This window comes from Calonectris borealis, chromosome 17, assembly GCF_964195595.1.
Source record: "Calonectris borealis chromosome 17, bCalBor7.hap1.2, whole genome shotgun sequence".
Taxonomy (NCBI): domain Eukaryota; kingdom Metazoa; phylum Chordata; class Aves; order Procellariiformes; family Procellariidae; genus Calonectris; species Calonectris borealis.
This window is the reverse complement of record NC_134328.1, coordinates 5,105,061-5,118,755: the sequence shown is the minus strand read 5'-3', so window position 1 is coordinate 5,118,755 and position 13,695 is coordinate 5,105,061. Positions and strand designations below refer to the sequence as shown.

At 38.4% G+C, this 13,695-nt stretch overlaps 1 protein-coding gene across 2 annotated transcripts in view; it reads right to left on the bottom strand.

The window, feature by feature from the left end:
• Positions 1-645: 645 nt before the first annotated feature.
• DHX35 (DEAH-box helicase 35) overlaps positions 646-13,695 on the bottom strand; it is a 34,097-nt gene continuing 21,047 nt past the window's right edge. Inside the window, exons 15-22 of one of the 2 annotated variants that reach the window (XM_075166345.1) lie at positions 11,304-11,399; positions 10,836-10,930; positions 10,151-10,228; positions 8,847-8,976; positions 8,054-8,135; positions 7,436-7,507; positions 4,933-5,071; positions 646-2,412 (exon numbers count right to left, since the gene is read on the bottom strand). In XM_075166345.1, coding sequence (XP_075022446.1) covers positions 2,368-2,412; positions 4,933-5,071; positions 7,436-7,507; positions 8,054-8,135; positions 8,847-8,976; positions 10,151-10,228; positions 10,836-10,930; positions 11,304-11,399 — 737 coding nt within the window. In that variant the 3' untranslated portion in view covers positions 646-2,367. The remainder of the gene's footprint in view (positions 2,413-4,932; positions 5,072-7,435; positions 7,508-8,053; positions 8,136-8,846; positions 8,977-10,150; positions 10,229-10,835; positions 10,931-11,303; positions 11,400-13,695) is intronic. The other variant, XM_075166346.1, reaches the window with a different exon arrangement.

Here is a 13,695-nt window from a genome sequence, read left to right as displayed (position 1 = left end):
AGAGCCAACAAGGCACAGTTGCCCATCTCCTTAATCAAAGTTATTTAAAGCATAATGCTATGTAAAAATCTAGCAGAGAGCTGTAGGCCAAAATTTTACAAAGTAAAGAGATTTTCAGGTCTTTCAAGTTTTGAGTCTCTGTCTTCAAACACCTTCAAAGGGTCCACATTTCCGATGAAAGCAGTGCTTTCTCTCCAAAGGTAACTGCATGGCTACTAAAAACACTTATTCTTAGCCTGCATCTCTAGTATAAAGTCTGCCTGTTCTGCACCTCTGGCAATACCTCAATAGTTTGTAAAACTACTGAAAAACAAGTCTCAATTTCTGTTTTTGTTTACGAAGACCTATTGCACTCATTCTTAGAAAAGTACAATTGCTTGCAGCATGTTACAAAGCTTTCACCTCACTGGGTTCTTAACTTAGCAGGAGTCAGAATCATTCCAAGTCAAAATTTTGCAGATGTACAGCCAGGTGAAAGTACATCTGGAGGAGAGCGTTCTCCAGAACCACCCGAAAGTCTCAGAACTGGCAAATGAAGTGGTCATCCACTGACAGCCCATCACAATTCAGACCGGCACAGAACAACCACCCAGCGTGTTGGGAAATCACCCGCTACTCAGGCTGAAGCGATGCATTCTCAAGCTTCCTTGATTCAATAGTTTTATTTTTCTTAAGAATATTTCCAGAGGACAGAGAGACACGGATATTTTACAAGTCTTCATACTCAGCTCTTTCTCCGACCCTTTAAGAGAAAAAAAACCCCGCAAATTGAATCTCTTTAGTAAGTGCCAACGCTGCTCTCAGCTCTGGCTAGGAGACAGTCCCTGCCCCAAAGAGCTTCCATTCTAGGAGAGAGAGTAATACAAAGGTGAGGTTCTCAGGGAAAACAGCAAGGAAGGTGACATGGTGTCATGCTGCTGGTGCCATACATGGAGACGGGTACATCTTTTTGTGCTGGCAGTCAGTACGTAGACACTGAATAGACCACACATTGCACATGACAGAACATGTTCTCTCTGAGGTGTTTGGAAGGGAGAAGGTAAAAGAGCTCTCAAGAAAGTTTTCAAGGCAGTCCTGTGACGAGGAAGGCATTTGTTTTATGTAGAAATTTTTGTCTATTTACATACCTTTTTTTTAAAAAGAAAATAAAATTATAGTTAACATGCCAAAAACGCATTCATCAAATCAGTTGCCTTACAAAAATAAAATTTTCAAACAATGTGTTTCCAAAATAAATATCAATAGGGTTGGAAAAAATAAATACATGTATCCAAGCTACCTTGTTAAAACACAAAAACGTACAGTTCCTACTGAAAAGTAGCCGTGGAGTCCCGATTAAAGCAGCAACTGTTCAGTGCATCCTTCTCTTACAGTAACGCATGAAGAGAAGTCCCAAGTAGCAAAGAACAGATTCTTAATAAAAGAAATATACAGGACTGTGTTCCTTATAGGAAACTACAGAACATTTTCATCTTTGACGAATGACAGAGGCTAAAAAACAGTGTTCCATCATATACCCCTGCTGAAATTTTTGGGTATTTCCAAGCAGTGAGAGGCTAACATCTTTTCTCTTGTTAGGGGGGGCGGGGGGGAAAAGTGAAGTCCCATCTGTGAATTTGGTTGTTTGTGGATATGTGTGTATAGTCCCCTGATTGAACAAAAAATTAATCTTCTTAAAAATACTGAGCTACTCTTCCTCCCCCTCCCCAAACAGCAACTTTCATGTATGGAAACAAGACATTTTAATACAGTGCTGCCTAGAAGGACTGTTATAGCATAGGGAGCCAGGGGCAGCTCGACCTCAGGCAGGAGACTTACTGCTTGGGGGCACAAGCTGCACCAGTTCGGGATGGTCCAACATGAAATCAGTGTTTCCGTGGCAGCCCGTTGCATTCCAAGGGCTACTTCATTGTCCTGAGCTCCTGCTTGTCAGGAGTCAGTCTCAGTTTGGCCGGTAGTAGTCACAGTGCTCTAGGTAAAAGGAGGCAGGGTACCCTGTTCCCCACTCTCGTAAGGCAGCCGTACCACACCAGGAAATCAGTTTCCTTCTTGAAGGTTTCAGTTTTTTGTGGTCCTGTATGTCCTCTTACTTTTAAAATTGTTTTCTACCTATTTAAAAGGAGCAACATGCCCAGATTAACAACAGTGGTCAAGTAGGCAAAGAATAAAATGTCCACAATGCAAGCTCTACATAGGTTTACAATGTACTGGTCATGCATAAACCCCTAGAGATCCTGGCAGGCATTTAAACATTTAAGTTGATGTAAGATCAAATTGCTAATGAACTGACTGCTGAATGGACTGTAGCCAGCTTGAAATCACTGGTAGGTTCTGCATCTGATGTCACAAGACTTCAGTCATGTCAAATCAGTGGTCATCTACTTTAGCCCTTTTTGCTTTCAAGGAAAGATGCTGCAACAAAAGAAAAGAAAAATTGCTTAGCATATACAAAATTAGAAAAATGTTCAGCTAGAATGCTTTCAGTCTTTAATCCCAAATTCTTTACAAATATCAAAGACCACCCTTCCCAAGCTCTGCTTGTTACTGATATAGCTAAAATAAACCTATGAAATCAAACAACCACATGTATCCCAAAGTGATATTCTGGCTTGGTATAAAATATCATCTTCTACTACTCCTGTACTAACTGCAAGCATAGGAACAATTTCCCCCAGGAAGCAAGTTGCCAGCGTGTAAAAATGTGCAGGAAGGGACATGTGCTCCCAACACATGTGCATAAACACTAGGAGCACGGACATGAAGTACAAGACTAACTAAGGTATTAACACTGCAGCTGTAGTTGCATTGGACCTTTGAACCTCTCTGCTCTTAAAGAAAAAGGCCTACAAAAATGTGGAATGAAAACACAAAGAAAGTCCTGCAAAATTTGGAATGAAACATAATTGACTGAGACCACAATCAAGCTGGAGAAGAATATCTCTTCACACAGAATCCAATGCAGTTGTAATTTGTTTTTAACTTGATACAGGAATAAAGATTCTCATATTTCAGGAATCTCTTATTAGCACAAAGATGTATCCTTCAGTAGAAAAAGGGTCTGAATGTCTACAAATTAGCAAAAATTTGTGTGTCTTGCAATGGCTTGCTTATTCAAAATTTACACGTATAATTCAAAGCTTTACACAACAGGAACATTTCTGGTTTTTAAACATTTTATAAAGATACCCAAGCCTTTTGGCTAATAAGGATAACTGACCAAACTGGAAAAGATAATTTTCCTCAAAACCAGCACTACCCTCCAGAGCTTCCACTTATTTTAGGATGAAAGCAATGCTTAGGTCATGCCGCAAACTGAGTTCATCTCTATCAAATCGAAAGGATGGCAATGGTTAAAATTAGGTTCTGATGTAATTTCATAGAATATCTACAACAGTAGTAGTACTACCTTGAAAAACATGTCCTCTCAGTCAGGTAGGTAGTACTATTCAAGAGGAGCCTTCTTCACTACGAAAAGCAACTCAAGTTTTGCCTGAACAAGTCACTGAGTCACATTCCCCAACACCACCTACCTAAAGGAAAACCTCACCCCAAAATTGAGCCCGTGGAGAGGTCGTATCATAATGGGATGTTGTGTTGTGTATGGGATGTTACAACATGTAAATAGGTGAGTCAAAAGGACTAATTATTCCAAGAGCAGATTTGATAGAACTGGAACATTGGCTCATCTCCTTTTTCCACCATGCTTGCAGAATGTCTCACAGCAGCTAAAGACTCGGGTCTACCCTGCAGGGGTCATTACTGCCTTTGTCAAATACGTTATAGAAAAAAAGGCAGAAAATATTCAGCTACTTAGTAAGTGCATTTATAGATGTTAAGTCTCTGGATAACTGAGATGAATTATCCAAGCTCAACATTAAAAAACTAACCCTCTCAAGCCAATTACATGGACAGATGGCAATGCAGTGTACACTGTAACCACAGAGGTATGTCCTAAGGTGCTCCATGCACCACAGTGTTTTTCTTTTTACCAAAAACCCCAAGAAGTGAAAGAAAACAAACATCAGATTCTCAGAAAAGTCAAATAGCATAGCAGATGTGTAGATCAGGAACAGTCATTTTTGTAACATGGCTGCTCATATGCACGAACAGATCTCCTGTATTGCATAGGTCTGATATGCAAGTGTATTTTTTCACTCAGTATTTTGGAAATACTTCATTGATTTAGAATATAAAGCTCAGTAGTTATTAATCTCCCATGGGAAATTCACATGCAAGATCAATTTGGCAATCTTGCCTGTACAGTATTTACATGCAATGTGGTATCAACAGCTCCAGCATAACTAACATTTAGATGTTAGTAATATTTAACACCAATCCAGTTCTCAGAATGACCAGTGAATAAGTCTAGATTGAGAGATTCACATGGGTCAGAGTTGATAAAGGATGGTGACAACTGTTAAAAGACACTTGTAAAGAAAAGGTATGTATATCACACACAACAGAATTTGCAATAAAGGTTTGCACAAATAGCAGCTGTTCTTTGCCATTTTAAGTTTGAATAGATCAGAGCTGATTTTTTTTCAGTAAACATAATTAATGCTCAAAAAAAGGCTCAGGATTTGCACAAACATTTGCAAAGCATGCAAAGACTCTTCTAAAATTATTGTGCGAAGTATGACCACTGCCTAGCTATAGTGCTGCTCAGAGAAGTGCTACCAACTGCCTATATTCAAGTGTAAAATGGTTGAAGGCTTCATTTACCAGTGATACGCTATTTTGTAACTGAGATCATGTCTGTTGGCTGGATAATAGGAAAAAGCTTCCATGCGTCAATTTATTACCCTCTTCCTTCATATTAAAACCACTACAATGAACAAAACCAAATTCATTTTTGTACCATTAAATAGACAACAACAAAGCATAAACACTTAAAAAGTGCAGATACAAGAGCTGTTAATACAGCAATGGTACCGTTTGGGCTTTATGCTGATTCCGTACCGTTCCTTGCTGGTAAAAATGAGGTGCCAGTTCCAAGAGCCATGCAGACTCCACAGCAGTCACATCTCTCATGTAATATTTAGCAGTCTGTATGACTTCATTGTAGACTACCCTATGAGAAAGAAAGAAAAAAAACAACAAACAAGTGTGTGCTATAAAGCAATGAGGGAGAGAGATGATTAACAGCATATTTAGACAGTTTCACATACATACTGCCAGAGGTAGTATTTACAGAGTGACAAGGGAGTCTTTAAGTTATAATACAGCCTCTTACCTCTTTCCCTCTGGTTGTTCAGAGTACTCTACATTAAGACTGCCATTAAAAACAACTTCACATACTACCAGGACATATGGATGCAAGGTATGAAAGAAAGAATATTTCTTATAATGGGGTCAAGGGGGACTCGTAACAGATGCTTTGGAAGACAGAATATTAGTTATGCTGTGATATCATGAGGAAGGATGTCAAAAGCACCAAAACCCTGGACCCATAACAAGTAGGGCACAAATCACAGCATGACTATCCCTGGTGCCTGTCTGCAGGCAAGCAAGATACGGATTAGAGGAAGAAATCAGCTTTAATTACTGCCAGAACATCTCCTGGTAAGAGATTTAGAAACAGACCGCCATGTGGCCTCAATCCCTGCTGCCAGCATGAACAGGTTGCCAGCATGGGCAACCTATTTCTGAAGTCACCCTTCAGTAGGGAAAGTCATTTTTACCAAGGAAGCGCAAACCCACGCGCTGAAGGGTTAGTCACCAAAACCATAAGTCATTATCTGCCTTCTATACACAGTAGAGCTGCAAACCCACAAGGTTTGTGGTCTCTCATTAATTGGTATTTTGCTCTCAAAAGCAAAAAGGAAAGAGCCCAAAATTCTCTTCTCTGCCAAACGCAGCCTGAGACATACCAACTAAAGAGAAATCTGAGGAAAACAAACAAGAATGAGAACACATTTTATATACACCTGTAACAGACAGAGAATTGAAGCCCTCAATATAGGATGGGTGCCCAGGCAGCAGTAGCACTGAAACTAGGGTTGCTGACTAAGTTAAACTCCTGTCTTACAGGATGCCATGAGCCAGCAGTATCTTTAGGCTGGCAGTGGCAATACCATGTGGCCTTGGAAGACAGCTCTGTGCCTGTTCTGCAACACAGGGGTCCAAAGAGAGATTTAAGCCCAGAATCAGTACTCCCAAAATATCCTGCAATACTGCTGCCACCAACAGCAAACAGGCCGTGAAGCAAAGAGCAGTTTTAAGGTTTTTCCAGTTAAGACTTCCAGCTAACTGTCTACAGTTCTGCTTTTCTATATGTCTGGAAGTGCCCAAGGCTGGGATGGAAGTTGCAGGCTGAGGGCTCATCATCTAAAAGCTGAGCCCTGGAGGAGGCATGTGCTGGAGCAAAGAATTCTTCCAGTACTCTCCTACCACTAGACTTTCTTTCCATATTAATTTCTTCTTCTTACTGTCTGTCACTCTCCCATAACCCAACCTCTTTCAGGATGTTACCTTCCGTAAGCTAGAAAATTTCAGAAGTATATCTGCAAAGTATTCTTTTTACTATTGCAAACAAATTGTGTTTTATTTTTAATAGCAGTGACAGGAAAAAACTTGCAAAACAGCAGCACATCAGGGTGGTTTCAGTGACAAAAATTACTTTAGCTACACTCTGCTCAACTCAGCCCTGAAGAATTGGTACAGTTAAGAACAAGTGAGCTGGACTCATTTTTATTTTGTGAGCCAATGTAACTGATGGCTAAGTTCCAATCAGTTACACCTCTGCAAACCCTACGCAACAGGAGTAGGAGCCCAAATTCAAAGATAATAGATGACACTGGCCAAGTTTATCCTTCAAAGTCTCAGGACAAGAGAAGGACAAGAGTCCAAATACTTTAGGTTAATCATGCTGACCTGGTAGTTAGAAACACAGTTCTAATTGTTATCTGAGCATCTTTGACACACAAATGGAATTGTAATATCCCAGCTAATATGAAAGAACAACTGCTTCTTTCCTCAACTGCTAGACAGCCATAACTTCTCTCAAACCTTTTGCATCATGCATTTGACATGTATGCCTTCTCCTAGCAAGCCATTTGCAATTACTACAGCACCTATTTGACAGGACGTTTACTTAATAGGCTTAATAAAAGTAAATTAATCCTAGTTCTATCTAGGTATAGAGACCACTTGGAGAGCAATTTGCAGTGCAAAATATGGTGCCTATTAAAAAAGGGTCACCTGACTCTGCTTTCCAACTTTTGCACAGTTTTTTTTGACAGTTAAACGTCACTCTATTTCCATGATTTATTTGGACACTGCCTACTGAAAGATGCAAAGGAAACACCAATTAAATTCTCTCATGACCTTCTACGTCTATTCCTCCACTGATGGAGAAAAGTCATTCATGAAAATGTCTGGATGCTGAGAATGTCTTGTAAAGATCACAAAGCAAGTGAAAGCAGCTTTAACTTACCAGCGTGGAGGTTTCTCTGCATACAACACTGAAGTGGGGTGGATATGAAGTTCATGGTCATCACGGATAGTCCTTGAAAGCAAGATACTATTTCAGCCCGTGCGTCTATTTATTGCTTAACATTTGGTTCCTTTCATCCCCAGTAAGAATGTTTAATAAAAGGCAACAATGAAAGAGCTGGAGCAAATTAAAAACATTTGCATTTAATGAACAGGCTTTCAGATGAAACCAGGCTTAAATCTTGACCAAAGGACAAAATGATAATTTAATGTCCTAAAAGAGTTCTATCTACATTAAATGAAAAAGTAGTGTTTCAGGCTTTTATTCCGTGCACTGGGAGCGTTACAACAGACACCGTACTTGCTTGTATTAACACAAGCTAATTACTATTAGTAAGCTTCCCACTATCAATAACTCTATTTATATTTGCCAAAGAGGAGAGATAAACATTGAAGCAGTCTGATGATACAAAACTTCAAATATTTAGTAAATCGAACGCAAAGTGTTTCTTATTGCAGATGTCTAGAGAAGCATCTGTTTGTTGATTATACTTAGATGTATCTAGTCAAAGGAGCTTTTAAACTAAGCAACAGTTGTAATGAAGCTATATATATTTACCTGTAAGCTCCGGTAGAGTGGAATTTAGCTGCGTTAGCAAAGAATCCAGAAACTATGCATCTCAAAACAGGATCTGGATCACCTGAAGAAAAGAATTTTTATGTAAAATGAGTCAATGGAATGGCAAAAATCCCTAAAATATCACTTAATCATCTCAGACAATTTTTCACACTGCATCAGGCTTTGATAGCAAAGGCTTGAATGCAGACAAACCCTGCAATCTCTTTTGACTTCAATTTCACAGCAAATCAAAATTACTATGTAAAAAACTACTGTTGCCACTGGTATCTCCATGAAGATAGTTTCGTAGTCCTTAAAGCAACCTTGTGCGACAGCTAAGCACTAAAGTCTGATTTTTCAGAGCAGTTAGAGACAAGCGCTGAGAAGTAGTCATGGCATCCATGCATGCACAGCACAGCTGGAAATCAGATCCCAATGACTGTACATAATTTTGAACAGACTAGAAAAATAGCTTTTTGAAAAGTCAAGAGAGGGAATGAGGTGACCTGTTTATGACTCTTTTGGTAAGTCCGTCCATTAAATATAAAATCAGTGGTGATAATCTCTTGCTGGAAAACTTAATTAATGAAGACTGAACTAAATGTTAATTGTAAAAATGGGCTAAAATGCTCTTCTGCAGTCATTTTTAGGGAAAAAAATCTGGTTTTAATTAACATTATTTTTAGGCCAGGGATAAAATACTTCAAAGGTTACAAGAAAAGCAGGAAGCAGACTGACAATTTGGAGACTATCTTCAGTATGTATTGGACAACAGGTTAAAAAAAAAAATCACCTTCACTGGACTTCTTTGGCACTTTAAAGCGGACAAGAAGCTTTTTCAGCTGCTCTCTTACAACAGAAGCTCTAACAAGCCCTTTGTAGTTCAGAAAGTGTTCCTGACACCACTGAGAGCTCTTGCTGTGCTGTACGGTGAGAAGAATAGAAAAAAATTACAATGAAATACCATCAGCAAAACAAAACCCAATCTCTTGGATCACATAGCCTTGCTCTGTTTTCCTTCTGTCTCCTACAACATATTTATTGTGGTTTTCCCTGAAAATTACCTGTTTACATAGCAACTAACAAGGGTACATAACACCAGTAACTACAAAACATGTTTCAAACAATATGTAAATAGCAGCAGAACAAATGCCATGGGGTATTTTCATACAGATGTGCTTAATTTCTTCATATGTGGTGAAAAAGAATAGCATCAGTCATTCTAGTCTCACACACAAAAGCATCATATCAAAAACTAGTCTGTTTTCAATCTCAAAATGTAAACCTTTTCTGTACACTGTTTTCACTGGTCTTCTCTACGCAAAGAACTATTTCTCCAGAAGCCAGCACTTACTCCAAGAGCCTCTGCACTGGCTGTTTCTAAGAGAATTAGGCAGACATAAAATTTAAACGGCAAAGTTTCCATTGGTGCCTCCCTGATTGCTTTGGGGTTGGGGAGAGGGAAGTCGTCTTTTAAACACTTGAGTGGTTATACTGCTTCAACTCAACACTGTTGCAAATATATTATTACAGAAGTGCTTTATACCAGCAAAATATACTTCTCCCAAACAGGTATAGCACTTCAAAACCATTAAGTAAAACCTCAGCTTACAGAGAAGTATTCAGATTGGTGTTAAACCTCAGGGTAAATACATAAGGTCATTGAAAAAGAGGATATGATGATCCGTGAGGCATTTTTTTTTAAAAAAAGACTGCTAGATTTAGATGCAGTTTGTAATCAGTAAAACTCTAATATACCTATACAAAAGATGAGAGAATATGAATTTCATTTGGAATTTGGATACCTGTTTTTCCTAGGCCCTTTCAAAAATGCCAGTCTCCTTGAAAATACAGTTGTCTACCCATAAGACTTCCGTGCTGCACCCAAACCAAATTCTTTCTACTCCCTGTTCAGAAGAACTACACAAAGTCTGTGGCAAAATACGACCAGAATATCTTTTAAAGCAGCATTATCACTTAATAGGCTTGGAAAGTCCTCAGCTTTGAGGATGCTATATTCAGAGCTTCCAGAATCTGAACTGAGGACCTCAAGTGCTTCCCATTCCTGCAAATCCACATACACTTGAACTGACTTACTTTGACAAAGGCTTCATAAACATTAAGCATAGTGAGATGATCACCTTCTTCCACAGCAAACTTTCTGTGTTGCCTGGCCTGGAGAGGAAGAAATATTTTTATAAGCAGACTGATTTTTGCAAAAATCATCTCCAATACACTCATCCATTCTCATCATGTCCGTATTTCCTGGTGACTATTAAAATTCTTATCATATAGGGTAGTTCCTCTAGGCAACAGAAATATTTTACTAGCCCACCTATATTCAGAAGCACTTCCAAAACTGAAATTATAAAAATGAACTGAAAATGAACCCCCAAAATTCAAGAGAGGGATGCATTAAGATTAGGCTTTTGCTACCTATTAAGAATTTGCTACAACCTAATACTTTCTTTTCTGTTCCTCTTGAAAGGAAGTGGTGTTTGGTGAGGTTTGGTTTTTTTGGCAAACCCTTACACTGACCAATATTGGTTTATAACTTTTCATGTTTCTGGTCCTCAGAAGAAGGCTTTTAACACTAGTAAAGGACTCCAAGGTTCCCACTGTTACTCAGTTTATTCTTTTACCTATAACCAATAGGTACAGTTCAAGACCTTGCTTCATTTTCATATAAACCTGCAGTCTGTAATGGGTATCAATAAAATACTTGGCAGAAATCCCAAAATGTGGAACTCACAAAAAGAAAATGAGACATGACTGAACTTACAGCCTGAGCTTTTTGATTTGGAGGGATCACAAAAATGTTTTGAATCTGCATCATGGCAGCAATTGTCAAAATCTCCTGGGAGCAGCCAAAATTTCCTGAGGAGTAAGTGAAGAAATTCAGTAAAGGAAATCTTCTTCCATTCAACTTACCCCCATATAGAATAAAAAGGAAAAGAAGTAGAATATATTTTTATAGTATATAAAAACAAAATACCTAAACTCCCAGATCTTTTAGTATAACAGTGAATGTTTTTAATGGAAAACTTAGAAGACAAATGTGTTAGACTTATTATTTATTAGAGAAGTCCATGAGTTTAACCAATTCTTTTCACTAAACACCATACCAAGATGAAGCATACAGTTTGTTTCAAGTTTAGCAAATGTCTAATACTACACTACAATTACAAGAGTCAGTGTCCTCTACTCATCACAAGACTATGAAGAAAATCTGATTTTTTTTTTCTCCTACCTGATTCCAGAAGCATCTTTGCAAACATAGGATTCAAAGGAAACTCTGCTATTCTCATTCCAAGAGGCTCTGTTAAACGGCAGTGCATATCCAAACCTGCAGCGTATTAATAAATGTAGCTGTGATACAGGCAAAATAGCACAGAAAGTCTTCTTTAAGAATTTAATGTGTACTGAAGAGCAGAATTATGAGCTAAAATATAGCAAATGCACCTAAGAGTTGCTGAATGTATATTAAACTAAGCTTAAAGGCACTCCTTAATATCCATTTATTCTCCCATGGGTCACCGGGTTTGTTTTTTTTTTTTTCAAACATACTTGAACACACAAGTTTCTTCATTTTGACCAAGTTCCATTGCTACTGCCAACAATTTACAAAACCTGCAGTCAAAGTCAATGCAATGGCCAGGGTGCCTATTAGCTCTCAGACTTATGCATCTCCTTTTTAAGTATTCAGCAACATCTTTGTTCATAGGGACGGGAAGCAGAAGGAGTCCTGATGAGAATAAAAAAGCGCATAATTACTGAACAGGCATAACTGTAGAAACAGGCTGGGGGGGGTGGGGTAGGATGTTATTTTTCTGAGTCACGTCTCTTAAGGCCACGGAGAAAAATAATTTAACTTTAATATAATCTAAACGAGAGATGTACAGCTGATGAAGATTCTCTACAGTTTAGTCTGCCTCATGCATCCATAACTAAACTGTCAGCCATGTTCCAACTGTAACCTTTTTACTGGAGATGGTACAGGAGGTAAGCATGACAGCTTGCTTTTCGATTCCCAGTTATCACTGAGCAACCCTGCACGTTTACCATTTTAGTTGTATGGCTTCCTACAGTCAAACACCTGCAGTAAGGTTTACCCATGCAAACCACCGGGTCATATTCTAACCCAGAGCACTATGCTGAAATTTCAGGGAATGATTTAAATGGAAAAGCATTTCCTTTGCAAGAGGACATAAGAACTAGAATTAAAAAAAAAGAGTACAGACACAGGAAACAATAAGAAGAAAAGAGCTCGCTAAGAAAGGCAGCAAAGAGTGAGAATTGAAAGAGAAAACTGCAAGTAAGCCAAGTTGTATGAGGTACAGGAGGCAGAGCACAAGAGAAAAGCTAAACACGGAGGACTGACAAGAACCCAATAATAGGACTTTGGGGCACTGTAGATTGCATAAATAATCACAGTCGAGTGGACTGAGGAAACACAACTGTGGCCCACCCATTATATAAACATATTATTTGTCAAACTGTGTGGTGGCAAAAACCCACAGTTGTACTTCAGCTATGTTTCACGGAGAAAAGGAAAACCACAAATCAAGTCAAGGAATGAGATCTCCTATAACTCATGTCAGCATATCTAAAACCACAGATACCTCTATCAAGTGTTTACTTTCCTTTATTATTTGATAGGCTATCATCTCACTTATTACGACAATGTAGTAATTCACTCACCACACACCTACGCTGTTCAACAAAACCTAACAGGCATTTCACATAATGTCACAATATTTTCCTCAGAAACAGGCACAAAAGGCAGCTTATGTGAAACGATGAAGTAATATATTTAAACAAAAAGTCACAGAAACTGCACAAATTAAGGTATGATAGTTTTCATTTGACCTGCGCAATATAAGAGGGTTAAGTGCTACCACAATTAATAGCTTAGAATACGCTGTCTTTCACCTCCAGAAAGATAACTGCGTTCCTAAGTAGGAAAAGGAAGACATTACCATATTTTTAACTTTCTACAGGTGCATCATGCCAAATTCCTTTGGCTGCTGCTGAATCCTACAAATCTCAATGCAATTTTGCATCGATATTTACATAGATAGCTTGTGCACAGATGTCTTTGAAGTAGTAAGCCTGAATATACACAAAAGGCCTGCAATGGATACTAGTTCGGAATAGGTAAAAGTTTCCTTGAAATAATCTTGGAAGCAACCACTGTATCCATACATATATAGAAATTGGAGATCTTAGAAAAAGATACTGCAAAGAATTTTATTGAACATGCTCAGCAGAGATTAATCAAGTACTGTGGCACTAAAAAGTTTCACGTAACAACGGCTAGTATGTGACAGGCTGAGGGATTAAAATGCTCTATTTTAAACTTAGGTAGAGTGGTTGTTTCTGATAGGTGACAACTTACAAACAAATCTTCAACAAAATCTTGGATCTGAAGTAAAGCTAAAAATAAATCCACTTTTTACCTGCTTATTTACCTCCTAAATTATGCTTAAAAACAATAAACTCCAACTGACAACTCAAGACTTTGAAAGGGGCATCAAAGGAGAAGGCTGAGAAGAGATACTCCTGATGTAATCAGTTTGCATCACTGTAAAAATAATCAGTCTAAAAAACAGTGATGTGTTTATTCAACAAAACTATCTCAA